Genomic DNA, 24019 nt, shown 5'->3' with positions numbered 1-24019 from the left:
ATTGTTAGCTGTAATGGTTGCCCATTGTATTTTGTATTTATTTAAAAAAAATTGATTTATAATAGACAACCATTTCTAATATAAATGATTGCCTTAAAATATAACTTGTTTTATAATAGGCAACCATTTATATTAGAAATGGTTGCCTAATATTAAATCTAAAAAAATAAAAAAATAATAAAAAAATATATTAACACTAGATCTACACATCAGATCGGAATCCTCTAACACTACTCTCGGCACCCTTCAACACCTTCAGCTCTGCTCCGATCGAAATCATCCTCAGCTCTGCTCCGATCGACCGGCCACCCACCGCCACCACACCGTTGGCCTGCGGCGACGACACTCACTGCGACGGACCGCCACATGAACAGCACCATCCACCGTCGCACGCCCCCACCGCGACGCACCGCCATAGCCGCCACCCCCGCCGACGCCACAAAGCAGGTATCTCTTGTTTATGGTCCAAATGTTTATAATCCTCTTACCTGGCTCATTTTTCAATATATCTTTATAGGATATTGTTTTGAAGATCCAGGCTCATGAACAAGAGATTTCCCAATTGAGGAAACATCTTTGAAGAATATTCAATCAAAGTAAGGACTCTATGCTTCTAATGTTCACCATGATTATTTTAACTATTGCTTTGACATAAATTATTTATTTATTTTGGGCAGGAAGAACAAATAAGCAATGAGAAATATGTTCTGGAAAAGCGCATTGCTTATATGCGCATGGTATGATGAATGTCTCTAGTTCTTTTGTTAAGTACTACTCCATATATCTCAAATCTTTTTATCGGATACGCCCTATGTCTGTTTATATTTGTTTTAATTTAAACTGACAACGATTATTTGCTACAAATTCTCGGTATAGGCCTTTGATCAGCAGCAACCGGATTTGGTAGATGCTGCATCTAAAGCAATTCTTATAGACAAGACATAATTGAAGAGAATATAAAACTTACATATTTATTGCAGGTATTTTCATGTCCTGTAAACTTTAATTCTCCATGCACACCCCCCACCCCTTACCAAAGATTTGAGGTCGAATAATTTTATCCTTTATTTTTTTTTAAAGGCACTAGCATATTTTTGTAATTATAATAAAATGAATATCTTAATTAGAAAGTTTTTCTCAAATTTTAACCACTTGATTTTCTGTAATTTGTCTAACATATTTTAGGGTTTGTGTAATTTGGCTTACAATATCTCATGGAGTTTTTAAGCTCCATGCATAATTTACTCTATATAAGGTTAGAGTTTTAAATTTGAAACTGCTGAGTTTTAAATTTGAAAGATGTAACATCTTGATTGTAAAACTCTTTCTTAGCAGAGGAGGGAGCTAAGGAAGAAAGAATTCTGCTATCTTGACTTCCCATTCCTTTGCTGGCATCATATTTTTGTTGTGAAGGCATGATGTATGTTAGAGAAATAAGGGGTAGTTAGAGATAGTTTAGAGTTTCTCTCCTATCCTAGTGTTTCTTCTTTTCAAATTCTGTGGTTAGCACTTAGTTAGCTTGTGTATATATATAGGGCTTTCCTGTACAGCAAGATATGAAATACACACTGCGTCAGTCTACCTTTCTACATTTAACAATGTACATGCTATGTTGATGAGTAGCATGATAGGGGGAGGGGGTTCGTGGTCCACATGAACCACCTATCTTTTGAACTATGATTGAAAATTTGAAATAGGATGGTATCAAATTTCAGTCAGTGATAGGATGGATTTTGTTTACATGTACTAGCTTGAAGATCTTTTTGGTCAATGTTTGTGGCATTTGATTTTCCACTAATAACCTTTTCCCCCTTATATAAACAAAATGTTGCTGCAGATTCTTTTTAGACATCTACAGGAGAAGCTTTTAGTTACTGAGGTATGTCATCAACTCCAATTAGGGATATTACTTATTTCTAATGCACCGGTTCTTGTAGACGGTATCTAATTTTTAGTTGTTGGATTCATAGGCAAAGCTGAAGGAGTCTCAGTACCAAATGACCCCTTGGCCCTCTGATGTTAACTCCTCGAATTTTGCTCAGTCACCTTCTGATTTTAGTGCGGTATATTTGACATACGCTTATGTCAAAATTCTTTAGATTCATGTTTAGATGTAGATATACTAAACAGATTTGTCTATCCCTGGCCAGATAAGAGATGGACTTGAACTGGTACCACAACAAGGATACACTAATGAAAAGGCACCTATTCTTTCAGACCCACAGACAAGTAGAGATTAGGATTCGTTGGGACATCCCCAGGTTGATAGTACTGGTGATTTAACAAAAAATGTGACGGGTGATGAGTTGGGGAGATATTCACCTCTTGCAAGCAGGTGAGCCTGTTCAAATGGAGACTGCTACTGTGAACTGAATTACAATTCAAACCATCTGCTTTTGGTGGTGGGTTCTGTTTGCAATTGAATTTTCTCTGTTGCCATGAGTGACAATAATACTTTGCCATTCTGGCTTTCATGGATGAAGGACTTAAATATCTTTTACTGGAAATGATGGTGAATCATTGTTTACGTGTAGTGATAACTTCTTTTTATATTTTCTTCTTGTAATATGATAACATAAGAGATATTGATATATATATATATATATATATATATAGGGATGCACTCAGGTGCGAATAAGTGCTCAGGAGGGAAATGCAAACGAATCAGCGCGCGACACGTGTCCAGATCTAATAACTTAAAAAAAAAAATACGGTGGCATTTTCGTAAATAATTGAACATCGAAGTGCAAGTAAAATCACTTACAAGTGCACCTACTTTCACCTATAAGTGCATGTAATTTTGCCTTGTTAGTATTCACTTTCCGCAAACATTCATGCACCTGGGTGTGCTTATAAATATATGTGCAACTATTTATAAATATTGGTGCAACTACTTATAACTATAGGTGCACCTACTTTCACCTATAAGTGCATGTAATTTTGCCTTGTTAACATTCATTGATCTGAGTTCAGCGGGTAGTAATACCCCTGAAAACCACTCGCAAACATTCATACACCTAGGTGCAACTACTTATAACTATGTGTGCAACTACTTAGAACTATAGGTGCAACTAAGTATTGATGCTCAGTGTAAATTTTTACTTGCACTGATAATACATTTTACATGCACTTGTAATACATTTTACTTGCACTTCGATGTTCAATTATTTATGAAAATGCCACCGCGTTTTTAAAAAAAATCAGTGTTTCTCATCCATTAGATCTGGACACGTGGACGGACAGAATCCATTCCTATTTCGCGCCTGGGCGAAGCATTCGCACCTGAGTGCGATTATATATATATATATATATATATATATATATATATATATATATATATATATATATATATATATAATGGAGAATGCATTTATGTTAGATTGTTCCTTGCTAGAAGTAACCATGGAATTTGATCAGCTTTAGCTTAAAGTCTATTGCCTTAGTCTATTTTTTCCCCATAGTTCACATAAATAGATTGGTGTCAGGAGAAGATAAGATTGTGTCGTGATTTCAGTCCAGACAAACTGGAGTTTCTGCTTGACAATGAGCTGATTTTCAACTTGATCTTGTTTCCAGAGGAAGTTAGTTTTATAGATTTTGCAGTTCCTTACTTCTTATCACCATAATAAGATTGTGAAATGTGGTTGGAAAGGTCAAACTCGGTACTGAATATTATTAGTATGGTTGTTGTCAAACCTATTTAAAGAAAATGTTGTGCAGTCATGTAAATATTTAGTGGATTGAAGTAGGACGTTAAATGTTTTCTTGCTGTGGCTGTCTTTTTTTTTTTTTTTTTTTTCTTCTTCTTCTTCTCTCTCTCTCTCTCTCTCTCTCTTCTTTTCTTTTGTAGTTGTCTCATCATTTGTTTGGCATTCTGGTTTGTTTAGAACCCTTAATTTATCTTATCTTGTTCTGCACCTCTAAGCTTATACTAAACTAAATAGAGGATATACCTGATTCCTTTTTCTCGTCTTTACTTCCTCGATGGCCTGCATGATAATATGATATGCAGGTTTTCAATATATGATTGATTTTCTCTTTCATGATTCCGCTCCTCAAGTTTGATTAATTTATGCTGAATATATGTTGTTTTGTAGGAATACCATATCACAAGATTTATCTGCTCAGCATGCAGTAAGCCAGGATGATTCTCTTTCCAAATCAAGAAGTGAAGAAATACCAAATAAACAAGTAAAATTTAGGGATCATATCAGCAATAATGAGATGGATGATTATGATATGGAGAGACACCAAAATGGTAGAGAGCCTTCAGTCAGTTGGCACTCTAAAAGCTCTCCTTATACAAACCCCCTTGAGGATCTGAACCCTCACTCCCCATATTTACCCCCTGTTATGGAGGAACCTGCATCCTCTTTCTCAGAAGGTGAAAATTCTTTGTGTTTTATTGTTACTGTGTGTATTTAGGATCTTGCTGCTTGATGTGCACTAATCTCGAGGCAATGCTAAGTTGCAGATGATGAACCTTTACATGCAGTTGAGGGTCTTCAAATTTCAGGTGAAGCATTTCCCGGACAGGAACTTAAGGCTTCTGGGTACTCTATTAATGGCACAACCAGTTGCAATTTTGAGGTGTGGCTTACCTCAGGGCTTGAATTCTGCTCTGTTGTTTCTTTTTGATTGTTGATGTCTGTTTTATTTTTGTTACCTTAGAATGCTTCATGCTGTTACAGATATCTGTCAGAATTCATTCTCATGTTTCTTGTCTCATTTTTGAGCTTACAGTGGGTACAGCATATGGAAGATGGATCTTTTAACTATATTCTTGGTATTACTCTTACAAATCTCTCTCTCTTCATCTAATCACATATGCGTGTACACACACACACACATAAATAAATATATTTGAACACTTGGAGTCATATGACATTGGTGGCAGGTGCAAAGCAACCCACGTATCTTGTTACTGCTGATGATGTTGATACATATCTTGCCATTGAAGTTCAGCCACCGGATAATAGGAAGCGCAAGGTAATTTTCATTCTTTTTTTTTCTGTTCTTCTGGCTGTTGTTGTAAAAGATAAATGTGGTGTGTATTTAAATTTATGAGATTATTGTTTGCATCTTTTAGTGAAGTATCCTTCCACTTTTCTTTTTCCAGAAGAAAAGAAACAAGAGCAGTACTTTCAAAAGTGAAGCCTTCTTGAAAGTTATTAACATGCCTTCATTACTCTTCTTTTCCAGGGTGAATTGGTGAAGGTCTTTGCTAATGACCATAGGAAGATTAACTTGCATGTGAATTACTCTCATTCCACATTACTCTAATTTATACTCTGGACTTGTCTCTATTTTCTTGGTTTGAGGAGTTCTTTTTTAATTTGTTTTATAATCTTGATAATTTGCTGATTCTGAGTTTTATTTTTTTGGGTTCTAACAGTGAAGCTAGAGGCTTCTACTTTGCAGATAACAAGCCTAATGTATAATGATCGATGTGCTGATATCCTCCAAGCCAAAAAACTATTGGTGGGGTGTGGAGCTTCCACTTCTGAAGCTCAATGTGGGTTTGTGTTTTTAGTTTTGGTCCTCTTCAATTCATTCACTTGCATAGAGTGTTGGTTTTTTTTTTTTTTTTTTTTTTTTTTTTTTTCCTCTAATGTGGTCTATATGCCCACAAAAGCCTTCCAGATGTTTGTTGTTTGGAATGACATGGTTAATTCACAAGGATGATGAGGGTGGTGAGATTATGCTATAAATTTGTTTTCTAAAACTCGTTTTTTCTCTAGCTCTTTAATTTAATTTAATTTCTCATCCGCAATACACTCTGGCTCTGCTAAATCATAGACATAATATGATAATATTAGGAGAGGTTTATATGATTTGGAAAGTTTCCATAGCTCATTCTCTTACATGTGCATGTATGCAGGTGAAGCTGATTGAGGAAGAGTTCGCTTTGTCTGAAAGTCTGTGGATACCTTATACAGAGTTGCTCTATGTATGATGTTGTTAAGGCAATTGGCATGGATGTGTAAGAACCTAATTTTTAATTTAGAATTATAAATTTGTAATTTAATTTATTGTTTTTACAAATACTATAGTAACTTCATAATGGTTGTGTGGGAATTGCACATGAATATATAGTATTAAAACTATTTCATTATGTTTTTTATTTTTTAAAACAATAACAATAGGCGACCATTCCTATCCAAGAATGGTCGCGTATTACATTTGAATAAAAAAAATAATAATACGCGACCATCCTTGGTCAAGAATGGTCGCGTATTACATTTGAATAAAAAAATAATAAAACAATACGTGACCATTCTTGGTCAAGAATGGTCGCGTATTACCAACAATGCGCATTTCACAATCGCGTAAAGTCAATGTTTTTCTGCGAGCCTCTCATAGGCAACCATTGTACAATGGTTGCCTAATGTCTTTTACAATAGTTGCGTATGTGCAGTTTTGTACTAGTGTATCTTATCTTATTTTGGTGTTTTCCTTGTGGTTTGGTTTGGTGAGAAGTCTTTGGTAAGGAAGAGCTTCAAGGTGAGACATAGAAGTGTAAGAAGGAAGTGGTTTTTGGTCTTCAAAGGTAACTGATGCTCTACAAAACCTATTTTATGCTTGCTATTGATATTTCTTGGCTTCTATTTGATGATTCTTGATGTTGTGAGTGATTTGATGCATGATCTTGTGATAATGCATGTTTAGAGCTTGTATTTAGGGTTCTTGAATGCCTTTCTTTGAGATATTCTTGACTTCAAGTCATATCTTTGTTGTGTGTGAGGTTTTGGGTGTTTTGGACTTGAACTTGGCTTTGTTGATGATTTTTCCTGAAATGAATTCTTGGAGTACAGGAGATATACCTCGCGGGCGGAACGGCTGGCAGTGGCCTACCCGCCGCCCCACCCGCGGGGAACGAAGGTGTTGTGGGGTGTACCCCGCGGGCAGGCCCACAGGTGGGGGCCTACTCGTGGCCCCACCTGCAGGGAACATATGTGGGGGTTGCGGGGATTTGTTCCCCGTGATCCTTTCTTCTTGAAATGTGTGTCTTGCCATTATGTGATTGATGCATTTCCTTGCTTATGTGTATGTCTATGATGAACTCTACCTTGTGCATGGTAGGTTGCATCTAGAGTTGTGGTTGTCGTTTGTCATTGTGGTCTCTATTGATTTGATTGAGTTGTGGGTCTTGATCCTTGTTGAGGGTGTGTTATGATTGACTGTTGTCTCACCTCTTGATTTTCAAATGCTATATACTGTATTCCTCAGTTCCAAATGGTTTTGATCATATATATATATACATATACATATATATATATATATATATATATATATATATATATATATATATATATATATATCTTCTATTATAATAAAGCAGAATCCATAGTTCCCGCCAATTTCAGCCATAGTTCCCGCCAATTCCAACCAGCACATGCCCAAGCAAAAAACTGAACTGATTATTATTGGGAATCCGCATAGCCACAACATTTATTTATTTTGATTACACATAATTGAGGATATTTGCATATAACAAGTTGTCTCTTCGTATACTTCATAATTACAAGTGTAAATACCAAGATTAAATATACATCGCTTCTATAATACTATAAATAAGCCCGGACAATTCGAAAGATAGCCACCACACGGAGTTATCATTCGAAAAGATGCTCAGAGCTGAAGCTGTAGAAGAACAATTCGTGTCACGCCTGAAAAAAAAAAAAAAAAAAAGAATCAATAAAAGAGAAGAATCATGGAAAGAGGCAGACGTAATGTAGAGATTGTGAAGTGTGCTCAAAGAACTACAGTTGTGCCTCTCTTTCAATTCCTTTGTGGACCAAGGTATTTTGTAGAAACGAATATGTATTGATTCTTTATCTATATTTTCTTAATTATTTTGTGGGTGTGAACTGTACATTCATATTTCAGATTTCAAAGTGGAGTTTAAAAATTTATTTAACACATTATAAAATTGAAAATGTAATATGGCAACGAAGAACACATTGGAAATATCAAAAACTGATTTTGTAATGTATTGATTTTTTAAATAATGCACGAATAACTCTAACTGATATATATATATATATATATATATATATATATATATATATATATATATATATATATATATATATATGCCTCTGTACAAAAAAAGACATATTATTTTCAAGCATATAGATTGAATAGAAAAACTTAGTAAATTGAGAAATATACTTATCTTTTTGAAGATTGGTGTTTTTTCAGTGTTGTACTTTTGTTGTGTACAGCCGAGGTAACGACTCAGAAACCAGATTCGGTGATAAAAAATGTCGACTGTGACTTGCCGTTAAAATACTTTCACCAGCATGTGCAATGGAGAATTCCTGGCCAGTTACTTCTAAAGTTATCATCTTTCGAAACTGGATCCTTTAAACACAAATGAACAAAAAAGTAACCAAATTAGTGAAAATCACTAAAACAATTGTGTAGAAAGAATGAAGAAGACGAAAGGACGGGAATCAGAGATAAGGGTTTGGTGCTATGTATTTATATATGGGGTCAAATGGGTTAATTTCTTTTGGGCTGGCGGATTTTGGGTTTGGGTTTAGTTGAGCCTACAAAATAGAATGTACTGAGCCCGTTTTCAAGAAAAACTGAAACTACTACAAATTTTGAAAAGAGAGAGAACACAGGAAAATTTTGAAAAAACAGGATCAATCAAACAGAGAGAACACAAGAAAATAATAATTCATTTAAAAAGAAAATTTAACAAAGAAAAGGGTTTAAGAAATGGCTTACGATTTATCCGTGTCTCCAAGATTTACTCCATCTGACGAGTAAATATTATCAACAATTAATAGGTATCCTCATATAAAGTTTTTCCAGATGCAAAACAGTATCATCCTATTATAAAGTATCTAATTAACTTAGCCAATCATCATAAATTTATCAACCTACGATGCTTTTTGCCAATAATTAGACAAATATAAATCCTTGCTTGGAAGTGTGGAAACAACGATACTTTGCAGTAAAATCTCCAGATCTGCTTCTGGATCAAACATGAATGTATTCGAAAACTCAGCACTAAGAATATCAAAATTAAACCAAATTTTAGAGTTTACACTCAATGAGATAAACAGGGAGATTAGATAAAATACAGATATATATATATATCTAAAATACATAAGCTAATCAAGTCGAGAGCAATGAGAAACGCCGAAGATGCGACCTTATCTGTAAAAGCAAGCAGTAGAGGGGGAGGAAGATGATTAAGAAAGTTAGGTAGCACTTCCTCTTCTAGATAATTCTAATGTGTGTGTGTGTATGTGTATATATATAATTGTAAGATTGTTTTTTTTTTTTTTTTTTGAGAACATAATTGTAAGATTGTTAGATAGTGTAGTATGCATGCAGTACACGTGTATGTATAGCTTAATAATAATTTATATAGAAGGATGAAAGTTAGTATGCATTACCCGTGTATGTATATCTCAGTAATAATTTATTTAAAAAAATATCCAAACCAATTTTTTTTTTTACAAATTCCATTATAGACAGATTGTAATACAACACGAAATTATGTTTACGGTGTATTTCACACATCACTGTCTACCCCATTGAATGTAGTTTCTCATGGTTAGGTTTAAAGTTTTTTTTTTTTTTTTTTTTTTTTTTTGTAATGTTATTTTTTTGTACTGTGTGTTTTTAATTTTTTTTTTTTTAATATCATCATTTGTAGAACGCATATTAATTAGTTCATCAATTCGCAACATATATCATGTGTCATCAAACAATGGATCATCTACAATTAGGAATATTCAAAATAAAAAACTTATACCACTGTCATGGGCTAACACTATCACACTTTAGCTTACTTTTAAAGAAATCGATTTTGTTCATAGTCAATTATACGTTGTCGCTTATAGAGTGAGCAATCCAGACGGATTGAGAATTCTAATTTGTAGTGACTCGAACAATGTTAGTACGTCAACTACTAACGTTATTTTGCCATGAAGTGTTTAATAATGTGTAATATTTTGTTATTTACATAATATACAAAGACAATTTTTTTTTTGTACATCAAATACTTTTAATGTATTGGGTGTCTAATAAATAAATTCATTTTGGTTAATTAAAATACTACAAACAAATCTTCAATACTTAACCGTGCATCGCACGGGACAATACTAGTATATATATATATATATATATATATATATATATATATATATATATATATATATATATATATACACACACACACACACACAAACACACACACACACACACTTAACGCGTATTGGTGGGTTACCAGCATCTTTCGCTGACGGGTGTTATCCCTATCTCTTTACAGGTTTTGAGTAGCTTTGGAGAGCGCGCTAGTGGACCGTAGTAGCCTAGTGTAGCTCCTTATGCTTTTCTAGTTGTTTATGGCCTGTGAGCCTAGTTAGTTTAATCGTTAGCTGTTGTGGTTTGTTTAGTAGTTTGCCTGTGCACCTATGTTTGATATAGGTGTGGCATAGCACCTCCGTGTTTAGACGTTGCTTCCGCTGTTTAATGATTAATGTTTAGCTTTATGTCTCTTGTTTAAGTTTTTAAATTTTGGTAAAATCGGGGGTGTTACATAAGCTTTTTCCCATTGGATTTTCTTAGTCTAAGGTTTTTAACGAGACACCAGTGTAAATCGCGCCCCTATGCTCAACTCAGACTCGAGGAGCTCGTCATGGACTATGTACTCGAATCTTTAAGCCCGAACCCTTCCTTGTTAGCTCGACGTCAAGGCACGAACTGGGGGCTACTTGATAAGGAATATACTCGGTATATAATCTACTATACAATATACGGTCCTAGGTCGGTTTAGATTCGGGTCCTAGCCCTTCATTAGAGGGGACCATTTGGACTTCTCCTCAAAGCCTCTCTAACAACACTTACACAAGTAATATTACTCTCTCTACACATTCAACAAAAGAGGCTACTTAAAGCCAATTTTTCCAGATTTTCTCATATCTTCATATATTTTCATACAACTTCTGTACATATCACTATATACGTGAAATACATATAGCAATTTACGCTATCAGTTTTCTTCCCCTGTTCATTATTTTTAAAATTTTTCATATGAACCAAATTACTGAGTTCTTCCCATTCAAAAAAAATTTAAAAAAAAATTATACTACACACAATTTCGCTTGAAACACTCCCAATATCTTCTCCCAAGGTTTTGGTTTGTCCATGAATTTCGAATCTTCAATATTTGGCCGCGATGACATAAATGATTTGAACTCACTTCACAATGATAGCTTTAGAAACTTGATGATGCAGAGTTAGACATTAGTGGAGCAAGTAGGATTCATGACCAAACCGATAAACAAACAAAAACAAAAACGAAAGCCTTCAAGCTATGGAATGGAGGTCTTCGATGCTTATAACTACAAATTTAGGAATTTAGTTATCCATTTTAGTGTTGGAAGGTATACATAGGCACCTACGGAAGGAAATGACATTTTTACCCTTCATTTTGACGGACAACTAACAATAAGACCTTACAAAATAACGTTTTAGTAGTTAGGAGATTAAATCGAACAAAAAATTTAAATAAAAGATATTTTTAAGTAAATTACAATATTCAAATCACCTCAACTGAAATTAACTCAAATTAAAAATATTTTTTTTTGAAATAATTATTAAGTATTTTTTTGAGAGATATAATTATAAGTAGGGAAAATGACACTTTTTTCCCCTGAGTTATATACTTATAGCACTTTTTCCCCCTCAATTATTTAGGTAAGCACATTAGCCCCTTCAATTATTCTAAAAGTGGTTGTTTTCCCCCCTAATATATTAAATTGACATTTATACCCTTAAAATAAACATTTTATTTATTTTACTTCTCCAACAAATTATTGCGTATACGTAGGGATGACTACGATTCGGTTCGAACTGAATCGGACACTATAGCAATCGAATTAAAAGTTTCCGGTTATGATTCAGATCTAGAACCCAATATTTGGATTTCAATTTATTAAAATTATGAATCAAAAAAATTGGATCCTGAACCGTGAACTGGCGGTCCGGACCCGATTCGCGATTTTGAACCGTTTTTATTTTAAAATTTTATTTTTATTTTAAAAATAGTCTAAATTCAACAATAAATGTATTTTATTTTTTTAGTTCGGAACATGAACCGTCCGTTCCGGGATTTTAATAAACTCTAAATATCGAGTTTCGATTCTAAATTGTAATTGGAATATTTCGGTTTGGTTGCTATAGTGTTTATTTGGTTTGAACCAAATTATGGTCATAATTTGTTGGAGAAGAAAAATAAATGAAATATTTATTTTAAAGGTAAATATGTCAATTTAACATTTTAGAGAGAAAAACAACCACTTGAATAATTGAGGGGGGAAAAATGCTATAAGTATATAACTCAGGGGAAAAAGTGTCATTTTCCCTTATAAGTATTTAAAATGTTTAAAAGTTAATAAAAGCACACCCCCCAAAACCCGGCCTTAACTATTCGAAACATTTGTTTTCGTTCTCAAACCCTCCTCATCACACATTCACACGAAGAAACCTTGGGTAAAACCCCGAGCTCTGAAATTATACACACTAATCATCTGTGTTGCGAGCAGATGGGTAACAATAAGCAGAGGCGATTCAAGAACCATCGCGGCCAAACCAGCCGCAGCCATCAACCTCTTTATCCGCTCAGGTACCTAAATTCGCCAACCTCGCAGGTTTCATTAATTCTAAGTGCTATATTCATGGATTTAATAGGAATTGACTCCTGGAAAATGGTCTTAACATGTGCTGTTTTTTTTTTTTTTTTTTTTTGTCCTAGTAATGAGGAGTCACTACCCGTTGATTCAGGTATGTCAGAACTTAACCAATTATACGTGTATGCAAGATGTTTGAGTGAATGCCCCCACAGAAAAGTAATCACGTTTTATACTTGATGACAGGTGAAGAGGAGGATAAAGAACGCCCTAGTGTTCAGCTTGCTGTGTGGGTATGCTACATTGCTACCTATGCTGTATTTAGGGAAACGTGGTATTCTTATAAAGTGTTTTTTGAGTCCATATGCATTGTTCTTTTAAACTGAATTCCAATGAGCCTGTTTTATGCCAATATCGATTCATCTGTGCAGTTTAACCATTAAGTTTATAGGCTGTCTTGATTTCAGCCTATTACCTGACTGGTTCACATTGTAATATCATCTGTGGGCTGCATGGTAGTTGTATCTTGGATTATTACTGTCACATTACTAGTCTTTCTGCCCTTAGAAAGTTTGAACATTTCGTACCAAATATTCAACACTATGTTTCCAGTTGATGTTTCCGTGAGTAAGAGCAACATTAGCTCATTTTTCAGGTACTTAAATTCATGCATAATTTCTTTTAGCAACAAAATGGGAATCATTCCCAATTGAGCTGGTTGAAAATTATTTTTTAAGTTTCACTTGACAAACAACTACCTGAACTACTACTTATTAGATATATAAGAATATATTGCATGCATACATTTGATTCTTGATTTAATTTGGTGTATTTATTGGTTTAGGATTTTGGTCAATGTGATTCAAAGAGATGCACTGGACGCAAGCTTGCAAGATTTGGTTTGTTGAAAGCAAGTATCTTTCTATATTTTGTTACATTGATGTTAAATATTTCAAAGACTTACATTTCAAGAAATGCAAAAAATTTCCCTGGAACTGTCTAGTGTTGATCACCGTAATTATATTTAGTCTGAGTATTATGCCTAAACTTACATCTCATAAACATTCATAGATTAAGGTGTACCTTTCTTTTTATTTATCTTTTTGCAGGAATTGCGTGTTAACAGTGGTTTTGGTGGCATTGCTTTAAGGTAGTAATTGAATGTTAGCTTCCTGACTTGAATAGTCCTCTAACATATCTCACATTTTATAAATGATTGCTTATAGACATGGCGGGATTTTTGAGATGGAAAATTTGTATGTCTTTTTCTGAAGAAAAATAGTTTAGATGTAACACAACACTTTCTGGTCCTGTATTTAAAGCAAAGCACATTCATGGCACACATTGCATAGTTGAATGCTGGTATTTGCCTCTCAGTCTGCAAGCCATATTTGCTGTAATTGATTGTGATGTCCCCGGCCCCCTGCTATATCTGTTGATTTACTTTTTTTTTTCCCTCCGGTTTCCCTTCAATCCCAACTCCAAATTGCACATGTTATACATCTTTAAAGTCAATTTATCGGTGTATCCATGTGGTTAGGGTGCTTGTTTTCCTTTTACTGTTATAACATTATTTTCTGTTTGATTGGATTGATTCAATTGTTGTTGGTGTTATGTTACCAGTCCTGCTGGATCACATTGCATCTCCAGAGAAGATCATGCATTAATTGAACGGAAGGGATTAGCTGTTGTGGATTGTTCATGGGCACGCTTGGATGATGTACCTTTTGCGAAGCTACGTTGTGCTGCTCCTCGTCTTTGTATGAACTTAGATTAATATGCTTCCTCTCTTAAATGAGTTAAATCATAACTGATTTCAGTATACCTTTTTGTGTTGTTTCTTGTCTATTTGCTTTCCAATTACTTTCTCAAAGTGCAAGTTTCCCATTTTTGGAGTTGTAAATATTATTATGTAAAATGTAACTAGGATTCAGTTTTACATGTCCTTCACAAGTTTATTAACTTAATGATCCCTATGAGAATTGCAGTGCCATGGTTGGTAGCAGCAAATCCAGTAAATTATGGTCGACCTTGTCAACTATCTTGTGTTGAGGCCTTAGCTGCTGGTTTAATTATCTGGTATGCATATACATTTCCCTTGTTTAGTTATTGTGAAAATTCTATTCAATTTCTCTGCTGCTTTATACAAGATATAATCAACCGTGTTGGATCACTCTTTTGAAGAATATGCTCTATATTTAGCTAATGCACTTTCATTTTGTTGCCAATAAAACTATGACAAGGGAATATTAGTAAATTATATGGTGGACAATTTGTAAGCACCATATTCTATCGGGCAAGTTTTGTACTTAGTTTATCTTATAATCTAAGATTGGGTCATGGTCACTGAATTGGGCTATAATGCACATGGGCCAGACTATACTAAAAGATTGAATCCAACCAATTAGCTAGTCTAACCCATGGCCTTATAAAGACATGTGGACTCTTAACCCATGGACAATTAGGCCAGGTGAATCCAAAGTGGACCGAACAGGTTCTGATACCATTTTATAATCTAAGATTGGACCAGAGTCACTCAATTGGGCTATAATGCGCCTAGGTCAAACCACACTAAAAGATTGAATCCAACCAATTAGCTAGTCTAACCCATGAGCTTATAAACCCATATATTCTCTCTTATTATTATTTTATCAATGTGTGACTCTTAACAGTTAAAAATAAAGCTCTCCAAATTGGATTTTATGCCTGATATTCTACAGTTTTTGCATTTAATGCCATGCTTCCTGGTTGCTGATTTCTTTGTCCTAACCTATATGAGTTAAAGGTTTGGCTAAAGCTTTAGGTTATCTCCTGGAGCATTTCATGATCATTTCTTGATTTTTGTTAATGTGTGTTGCAGTGGTGAAGAGGAAAGTGCACATTTATTGCTGAACAAGTTCAAATGGGGTCATGCTTTCTTATCCCTCAACAGGTGCATTATGCTTTGTTTCAGGGCTTTGTTCGTATAAAACTTTTTCTACCTCTTTGGATGTAGCAGACAGTAGTATAGTTGTCCACCTTTTTCGTTTAATTAATAATGAGGCAATTAAACAGTTAGGATAAAGCAGGCTGAGAAAATTTCTAGTTTTCCATCTTACCACATGTATGATCAATCTTTCCTCTACATACCTGGTGTGCTTGTTTTGCCATATTTTGCTGAACTCCACCTAGAGGAAAAGATACAAAAGTGTTAGTTTAAGACTTGTCACTGCTATTTCTCTGTTTTAATTTTTTTTTCAGCCAATCAGCCCCCAACAGGTACCCCCTCAAAGTAAAAGGAGGACTAGTCTCAATTTTAAGAGACAATCATATGAATCATTTTAAAGACAGTAGTCAAATTTGATAATTGCAGAGAACTTTTGAAGGCATACTCTGAATGTAAGACCAGTGCAGATATTATTTCAACTCAAAATGAATGGCTCTCCAGGCAAAGCTCACAGGTTCCACAAACTCTTACACAACCAGAAGGTAATGGTCCAGTATTCTTTCACATGGATAGTAATTCTTGTTAAGTCTTTTAGTAGAGTAACTCCGAATGAACTAAAGAGGTGGCTAGAGTGCGTGATCCCTCTCAAATGTAAGAGCATATTACATGAATCCTTTATTTTTTTCTCTTTCAGGAGAGAATGCTGAATCTCATAATGATGATGAAAATTCTTCTAATGAGTCTGACGATGGACTTCCACCCCTCGAAAAGAATATAAATCATTTGAACTTTGTGGATAGTGATGAAGAGAGTGAATAAGATGCCATTCCTCTGTCACCTGACAACAACATAGAGAGTTCTTGCAAAGACTAAAGATCTTGTAGTACACAATAAGCCCCTTGTCACCCTGTAACATTGTTGATACTTAAGGGTCCTAATTTTTACAGTTTGTATATTGATTTTGTGAAAACGTGCTGTCACATTGCATGTAGTTTTTAATGGGTAACTCAGAGGATATGTGTGATGTGTCCAGGAAGTGCTTTGTTGTATTTTGATTTCCATGCATTTTGTTAGTTTATAATTGCAAGATAACAAAATAATTTGGACCCAATGGATTGATGTCGCACTTGGAGAATACCTTCTAATCCGCTGGGCTCATAAAGTGTTGATTTTACAAATACAAGGTTTAAAGGATTTACTTTACAATTTGAGACACTTTGTGATTTCACAAATTGTAAATTAACTTTTTTTTCACTTTTTAACATGCAGTAATAGATGGAACAATTTCTCCCGATGTGACTTCTTTTTCAGCACCGTATGAAGTTTGCCCTTTTCTTTCTCAAAATTGATTCTGCATTGCTGCTCCTATTTGGGTAATTTGGGTATTGTAGGCTCAATTTGTGGGAATATATGAGATTTTTGAAAATTGTAAATTAAGTAAATACATATGTTAAACCTTTATATAAGGTTTCTAAATTTTTAATTACCATTTCATATTTTTTATTTGTTGGGTTTTTTTTTTGGTATACTCAGGTTCCGTCCGACACAGTGATTAATTTCCTTGCTGAATTGTAGGCACTTCTTTTGGGTGGGACAGTTGACCTGGAGATTTAAGCCTGCTCCATTCCCAAAACCAAGGATCGAACCCTTGACCTTTGGTTAAGGATGGATGACCACAATGCCGTTGAGTTATTTCTTCATGATGGACACCGTAAAATTTATCATGTATTGTTTTAATAGTTTTATGAGACTTTTTTTTTTTTTTTTTTTTTTTTTTTTTTTTTTTTTTTTAAATTTTACTAAGGAATCTGTGTTTAAAAAAAAAAAAAAAAATACTATTGACTCTATTTTACAACTTGAAACCTCTCATTTGAGAGGTCATAATTATGTCGCTTAGCCACAATGCCTTTGGCAAGGAATCTGTGTTTATTATTCTATCAAATGCTTTTAAAATTTTTCAAGTTCAAATTTATTCCTACTAGCCATTCTAATTTTTTAAATGTATTTCCCCATTTTTATGTTATATTTTTTACTATTTCTTGTTTTTCAAGTTCTTCTATCTTTTTATCTAATCTATTTAAGTTATTTATTGTTTGTTTACATTTATATAGATTTTTTCCTGTTTTATTTTCCACATTATGTATTTAAGGAATAAGGGTCAAATAAGCAATCGAAAGACACACAATAATGCAACTAGGCCACTAAACTTAAAAAAGTTACAATTGGATTCCTAAACTAATCAATTTCATGCAATTAGTCTAATTTGTAGGTTTTTCATGTTTCTAGCAAGTCACCCCTAATTTAAAATATTTTTTAAAAAATATTATTATTATTTTTTTTTAAAAACAGATCATCTCTGGCCAGAGACAAAGAAAGTTTCTTCGTCTCCGGCCATGGAGACGAAAAAGGTTTCTTCTTCTCAGGTCAGAGACGAAGAAGTTATCTTCGTCTCCATGGCCAGAGACGATTTTTTTTTTTTTAATTTTAAATAATTATTTTTAAAAAAATATTTTAAATTAGGGGTAACCTGTTAGAAACTTGAAAATTCTACAAATAGAACAAATTGTATGAAATTGGTTAGTTTAGGGATCCAATTGTAGCATTTTTAGATTCAATGACTTAATTGCATTATTGTGTGCAGTTCGATGACCTATTTAACCCTTATTCCTATATATAACTCTGTATAATCACCTATTTGATACCAATTTTTTTTTTTATATAATTCTTATTATTCCATTATTTAGTACAATTTTTAGAACTCTTCTTTATACTCTATGTTAGTATATTCTAAGATCTTTTAAACCTTACAAAATGCGGATAAATTACTAATTCTATTTTTTTTTTTTGGGGAAATGGGGAAGGGAGAACCCAACTAGGCTAGTGCCCAGCTCTCCTAGCACCCGTATTGAGCGCCATCTTCGCTTTATCAACCTCAAGTTATCCCATAATCTTCATCGGACGATTCATAAACTCGATCCATTCACAATTTTTATGCAGTGCAACATTGGCAAGGCAGTTAGCCACATTGTTCATCTCTCTCGAGACGTGGCTAATTTTCAATTCCCAATCCTTGCTGATCCACTTCTTGCATTCTTGCACGATGTTCCCACACGTTATATTGAAAGCCAAAATCATTTTTAAAGTAAACATCATTTTTCATTAAAATTCCTATAACCTTCCACCAATATAAGGCTAAAGTGTCATTTCACACCATGAACCAATAGCGATTATTCATGCCGCACCCTAATCTTTTATAAGTGCTGATTTGATCCACAAACTAATTATTTTTTTCCATCTAGAACTTTTTACAGGTTACCAATAAGTTGCAGGTCATAATTTGCTGACATGGATTTTTTTCATTTTATTTCCATCAACATAGTCAACTGCTTCTCCCATTCCCAGAAATTCCGCGTCTTCGCCGGCAGCTCCGACGATAATGCAGCAACTCCTATGCATGCGGCCTATGATTTTTCTTCCTACACACACAGGCACGGGTGAAGTTGACCTCTTCACTTTCCCGGCCGGCGATGGATCTCTCTCCTCCACCCCAACATTTTTCTTCCCAGCAGATATTGACCTCTGTTTCATGGATCCAGGAGACAAAACCTCTGAGGAGCCTTCTCCAGTGAAACCTTATTCGTAACTTCCTCCAAATCCACTTTCTCCTTTGCTGCAAACAATTTCCTAGCCCCAACTTTCTCCTCACTCCCCCAGCAGGAGTCGACCATGCAAAACCTCTGTTGCATTCTTAATTTTATAGTGCCTAATGTTTGGTTTTGTTTATTTCAAAACTCACTATTTCAATGACATTATTTATTTATTATTACTATTTTTTTTTTTTGTGTTTTGGTTTCTGCTTTCATCATTTCATGATCATATCACCGACATCCACCTTCTCCAAGAACCCACATCCATAGGATTTCACCGATCATTATGTGATGATTTTTTGCATTATTATATTACCTCTGTGCATAAAGTGGCGGTAACCTCCTGTAAAGTTGCGGTAAGAGCGAGTGATGGTGAGAAGGTTGTTGCCGACTCGGACGAGTTGGCTGGTTTACTCAGCAAAGCCGTGAAAGAGAAAGGAGCGGAGGTGAGGGATTATGCACTGCGGGGTAGAACGGCGACGATGGATGCTATCAAGGACGGTGGAGATTCCTTCAACAACCTGGACAACTTCGTGAAACATTTGTACGAAGAGGCTCGGAAATCCCTAAAGCATCTTCGAACTCCGATCTCCCCACTTCCTCCCTGCTAAACCTCCTCACCGCCTCCCCTTTCTCCCCTTCTCCGGCCACCACCACCTCCACCCCCTATTTCTCTTTCTCTCTGTTCTTCTCCAGCTGATCTGTTTTCTCTATATCACTCTCTCGACTATAGGAGCCCCGGCGAAGGCGTGCAGCGGAGGCCTTTGGTCTCCACTCTCGCCGGCAGCCATGGCTTGAACGAGGGCAGCAGTGGAGCGATGGCAGCGATCGGAACCGACGATCCTTTCCGACGAAGCTTCCGGTCATCTCCGTCCTTTTCTTCATCGTTGGCTTAAGAAAACAAGTCAAGACTTCTTTTTCCTCATCGCCGGAGAAACCCTGAGCATTTTTTGTTTTGTTAAAAAAAAAAATTCTCTCTCATATATTTTAATTTTTAATTAAAATTAATAACGCCACATCAGTAAATACCGGCACCATGTCATTAGCCAAACTTGGAGACCTGCAAAAAAGGCCGGGCGACAAAAACTAATTGGTTTGTGGATCAAATCAGCACTTATGAAAGTTCAGAGTGCGGCATGAACAATCGCTATTGGTTTAGGGTGCGGAAGGACACTTTAGCCCCAATATAATTATCAAACACTACAAGAAAAATGCACATAGACAACACTAGAAAGACAACAGTTTTTAAGAAAAGTGTTGTCTTTTGTATAAAAGACAACAGTTTGGTCCAAAACCGTTGTCTTTGATTCAACACTTTTGTCAAAGACAACAGTTTTTACTTAACCGTTGTTATAAGTGTGTTGTCTTTGTGCATTTTGTGAAAAGACAACACCACAACGACAATGGTTTTTAAAAACCGTTGTCTATGTGCGTTTTTTTTAAAATAAGACAACGGTTTTTTTAACTGTTGTCGTTGGTGTGTTGTCTTTAAGCGCACTGGAATACACAACACTAGAAAGACAACGGTTGTTTAAAACCGTTGTCTTTGTGCGCTCTTTTTTTTTTTTAAAAAGACAACGGTTTTATTTAACCGTTGTCGTTGGTGTGTTGTCATTAAACGTAATCGAATACACAACACTAAAACGACAACGGTTTTATAAAACCGTTGTCTTTGCATGTTCTTTATTTGTTTAAGACAACAGTTTTATTTAACCGTTGTCTTTGGTATGTTGTCTTTAAGTGTATTTGAATACACAACACTATAAAGACAACGGTTTTAAACAACCGTTGTCGTTGCGCAACATTATTTAACAGGTATATAAAATAAAAACACAAACATTAACTAGAAGAGTTGAACCTATGACCTCATGCTTAATAAGTACACGATTTTACCAACTACGCAACACAACCTCTTGTGTCTAAAGGTGCAACATCTGGTATATAACTGGGTTGCTTCTGTGTTGTTTGTGAAAACCAAGACAACAATTTTAGAAAATAGTTAAAAAGTTCCCCCCAGGAAAAATAGAACCTAAGACCTCTAACATAATAAACTAAGCTAAACCCACCAAGCCACAACAACACTTATGTACTCAAGCGCAACATCTAGTATATTACCAAAATAGTTCTATTTTCGTTCATATTTAAATATAAAATTATTCACCAAAAATTAAAAGTAATTAAATTCATTAAAGTTTTATTTTCAATTATATTACAATAAAGACCAATCTATGAATTCAAAATAATAATAATAATATATTATCAAGTATAAAAAACAATATGGAGTGGTGTTCATAATTGTGCGGTATGATGTGTAGGGGTTTAGGGCGGTATATATATGATAGGGGCCGGGGTTGGTAATCGACTATTCCGGCTAGCGCATGACTAACAAGGTTAGCTATATGTTGGTAATTGACCCTTACGGCTAGCGCATGACTAACAAGCTAAGGTTAGCTATATGTTGGTAATCGACCGTTTCGGCTAGCGCATGACTAACAAGGTTGAAACTGTTGGTAATCGACCCCCCCCCCCCCCCCCCCCGGCATGCCTGAGACACGTTGAGAATGGATATGAAAGAGTAGTTGATTGATGCCGTACAGTTTGCTATATCCCATTTCTTTTGCCGCCGCGATCTTAATTAGCTCTATGTCATAATTACCAAACTATATATTCATAATTTTTGAATTGAAATGCATATTCATAATGATTGAATAACTCTGATCTATATTCACAATTACAGAACGCTGTGTTTATAATTTGCGATGTTTATATTTCCAAGTGTTTATAAATATACATTTTAGAAATTGTGAATCAACAATACAGAAATTATGAATCTGTAGTATAGAAATTATGAATTTACTGTATATAAATTATTAATCTATACAACTGTATTTAAATTAGAAATTATGAATCTACATTATAGAAATCTATGAATCTCGTGTTCTGTACCTATATACCCGATTCAATTTTAATTGACCGAATGTAGCGACTCGAGTAATTAAATTAATATTTTATTACGAAATTTCCCTTTAAGCTAATACAAATTAAAATTTCCCTCTAAGACAAAATTGGGAAATTTTTGTCTTCCCTCTAAGACAAAATAGCGCAAAAATAGGGCTAGTTCAAAATTTCCTCATTCACTCTCCGCTAACCTCCTTCACTCTTCGCCAGTCTCCGGTAACTGCTCCGCAGTGGGTGCTCTCCGCCGACCGCGTACTGCCCTCGCCGCCGCCATCTTGTGTCGCCGACCGCCGACCGTCCAAGCTTCGACGCCGTCGCCAAAGCCCAACCTCTTCCGCCATCGCCGCCGCCATCCTGTGTCGCCGTCGGTCCAGCTGCCGCCGCCATGAGGTTTAGCTTTTAAGGTTAGCTTTTCTATTTTAATGTAATAATCTGTCAAATTTATCCAAGCTAGGTCTGATTGTATCAATGTGTGCAAAATTTTGGATATTTTGGAATGCCGTACAGTATTTGTTTTGTTGTGCAAAATTTTGGAATGCCATTTGGACCTTGGTTGACCAAAAGTAGTCTGTCCAAACGAAGGTGTAGTTGGCTGGAATAATGGTGATGATTGAGTATTGAAACTTAAGCTAGAACCAAATGTTGGGTTTGTTGTTTGAGCTAGAAAATGGATTGGCAGATGACTGACCAAATGGGGAAGTTGATGAGGCCACAAATGCAGAAGTAGTCATTTTAACCTTTCTAGGTAAAATAGTAACTTTGTCTCCTGCCTGGTAATCCTCAAACCTAAGTTCCTCATGACTTTTGTCTTTATATACTGGCATTGCTGAAATTGACTCTAGTTTCCCAGCAGTCTGTGTACCACTATCTGCCTCAGGTGTCGGCTGGTAAGGAGCCACTCTAGATCCCCGGGGTTGACCTGAAAAAGAAGAGGTTCCAAAAGCTGGAGTAAATGTTATTATGTATGTAAATGTTAATAAGAGTATATGGGGACAACCAATTCAGGGAGCTTTAGCTTTGAGAAAATAAAATCTTAATCTGTCATGCACATAGAAAATAAGTTAAAAATCTCACCAAATGCAGAACTTTGAGTGCCAAAGGGTGATGGTGTTGTGTTGAAAGGAGTGATGGTATATTATTTTACTATAATAATACGGAGTATAAGATAGAGAATGGATCATCATGCACCACATTAAGTGATTGTTGATGAAATAGAGGCCTTTATGAAGCAGATTTTGTAATTTGTAATGGATCTTTTTAAGCTTACATCTCTGTAGGGGTAACATCTGTTAAGGCCAATCTTGCAGTCTTGAACTTTTTCCTGAGGAAAAATGAAGCTTGTCTTTTGAATTCATGCAAAAGAGGACCATCCATGGTTGTCTGTTTTCTTTGTATTCTTTTTTTTGTTTGTATGATTCTCTATGTTTCTTTTTCTTTCAGCCCTGATGATATGATTGGCTATGGATTTGTATCCAATCAAGCTTTCTTTTTGTCATAGTTACACTGATAGGGAATCATATTCATAGCACCATTTGTCCTGTTTCTTTTTCTTTCAGCCCAAAAACGTGATCCAATTCCACTTTTGGTCCTATGCTCTGTGTTCAAACTTTGATAGAAACCATGCTGTTTTTCATGTTTTTGTAAGCAAGTCAGCTTCTTGTTCAGGTTCTAAGATATCCCGATCTGGACAATTGTTTTACTCAAAACTTGCAATATGAAATCCAGTATCACTCGCCTGAATCTGAATATTTGACCTGATGTTTCAAGCCCTTTGTTACTAGTACACTCTTCATAGACATGTAATATCTGTTAGTTCATTGATTGGATTGGAC

General features: G+C 35.1%; 2 protein-coding genes across 8 annotated transcripts; both read left to right on the top strand.

Annotated features, from left to right (window-relative positions):
- Positions 1 to 241: 241 nt before the first annotated feature.
- On the top strand, positions 242 to 6532 carry LOC109185717. Of its 5 annotated transcripts, XR_002055026.1 has the most exons (15): positions 242 to 447; positions 518 to 596; positions 678 to 737; positions 877 to 980; positions 1838 to 1879; positions 1971 to 2063; positions 2151 to 2402; positions 4098 to 4384; positions 4469 to 4590; positions 4744 to 4786; positions 4898 to 4989; positions 5203 to 5253; positions 5422 to 5515; positions 5882 to 5983; positions 6481 to 6532. XR_002055026.1 is itself a non-coding variant. In XM_019335671.1 (14 exons), the coding sequence occupies exons 8-14, from the start codon at positions 4225 to 4227 to the stop codon at positions 5893 to 5895; spliced, it is 576 nt and encodes a 191-aa protein (XP_019191216.1). In that variant the 5' UTR covers positions 242 to 447; positions 518 to 596; positions 678 to 737; positions 877 to 980; positions 1838 to 1879; positions 1971 to 2063; positions 2151 to 2335; positions 4098 to 4224; the 3' UTR covers positions 5896 to 6064. The 5 variants fall into 5 exon arrangements, 4 of the variants coding, with proteins under 4 accessions (XP_019191216.1, XP_019191217.1, XP_019191215.1 ...); XM_019335671.1 differs by lacking the exon at positions 6481 to 6532 and having other exon boundaries at positions 2151 to 2335; positions 5882 to 6064; XM_019335672.1 differs by lacking the exon at positions 6481 to 6532 and having other exon boundaries at positions 4475 to 4590; positions 5882 to 6064.
- Positions 6533 to 12443: 5911 nt separating this feature from the next.
- LOC109185715 (ribosome biogenesis protein TSR3 homolog) lies at positions 12444 to 16693 on the top strand. 3 transcript variants are annotated; one of them, XM_019335667.1, is made up of 10 exons: positions 12444 to 12652; positions 12782 to 12810; positions 12903 to 12945; positions 13501 to 13558; positions 13757 to 13806; positions 14280 to 14416; positions 14645 to 14735; positions 15517 to 15588; positions 16009 to 16124; positions 16277 to 16693. In XM_019335667.1, exons 1-10 carry the CDS (start codon positions 12573 to 12575, stop codon positions 16399 to 16401), a joined length of 801 nt encoding a protein of 266 aa, XP_019191212.1. In that variant the 5' UTR covers positions 12444 to 12572; the 3' UTR covers positions 16402 to 16693. The 3 variants fall into 3 exon arrangements, with proteins under 3 accessions (XP_019191212.1, XP_019191213.1, XP_019191211.1); XM_019335668.1 differs by having other exon boundaries at positions 12445 to 12652; positions 12903 to 12949; XM_019335666.1 differs by having other exon boundaries at positions 12446 to 12652; positions 12903 to 12949; positions 13501 to 13566; positions 13766 to 13806.
- Positions 16694 to 24019: the final 7326 nt, after the last annotated feature.

Source organism: Ipomoea nil, unplaced genomic scaffold, assembly GCF_001879475.1.
Source record: "Ipomoea nil cultivar Tokyo-kokei standard unplaced genomic scaffold, Asagao_1.1 scaffold1353, whole genome shotgun sequence".
Lineage (NCBI taxonomy): Eukaryota > Viridiplantae > Streptophyta > Magnoliopsida > Solanales > Convolvulaceae > Ipomoea > Ipomoea nil.
Note: the sequence above shows the minus strand (reverse complement) of the source record. Positions and strands in the feature narration are given on the sequence as shown.

Excerpts from the sequence above, each read along its gene's own strand:
- LOC109185717 (XM_019335671.1), top strand. The coding sequence starts at position 4,225 with ATGGATGATTATGATATGGAGAGACACCAAAATGGTAGAGAGCCTTCA. Across the intron at positions 4,990-5,202 it reads CGGATAATAGGAAGCGCAAG|GGTGAATTGGTGAAGGTCTT; the intron begins GTAATTTTCATT and ends CTTCTTTTCCAG. Across the intron at positions 5,254-5,421 it reads ATAGGAAGATTAACTTGCAT|ATAACAAGCCTAATGTATAA; the intron begins GTGAATTACTCT and ends TCTACTTTGCAG.
- LOC109185715 (XM_019335666.1), top strand. The coding sequence starts at position 12,573 with ATGGGTAACAATAAGCAGAGGCGATTCAAGAACCATCGCGGCCAAACC. Across the intron at positions 14,417-14,644 it reads TTGTGCTGCTCCTCGTCTTT|TGCCATGGTTGGTAGCAGCA; the intron begins GTATGAACTTAG and ends TGAGAATTGCAG. Across the intron at positions 14,736-15,516 it reads GCTGCTGGTTTAATTATCTG|TGGTGAAGAGGAAAGTGCAC; the intron begins GTATGCATATAC and ends TGTGTGTTGCAG.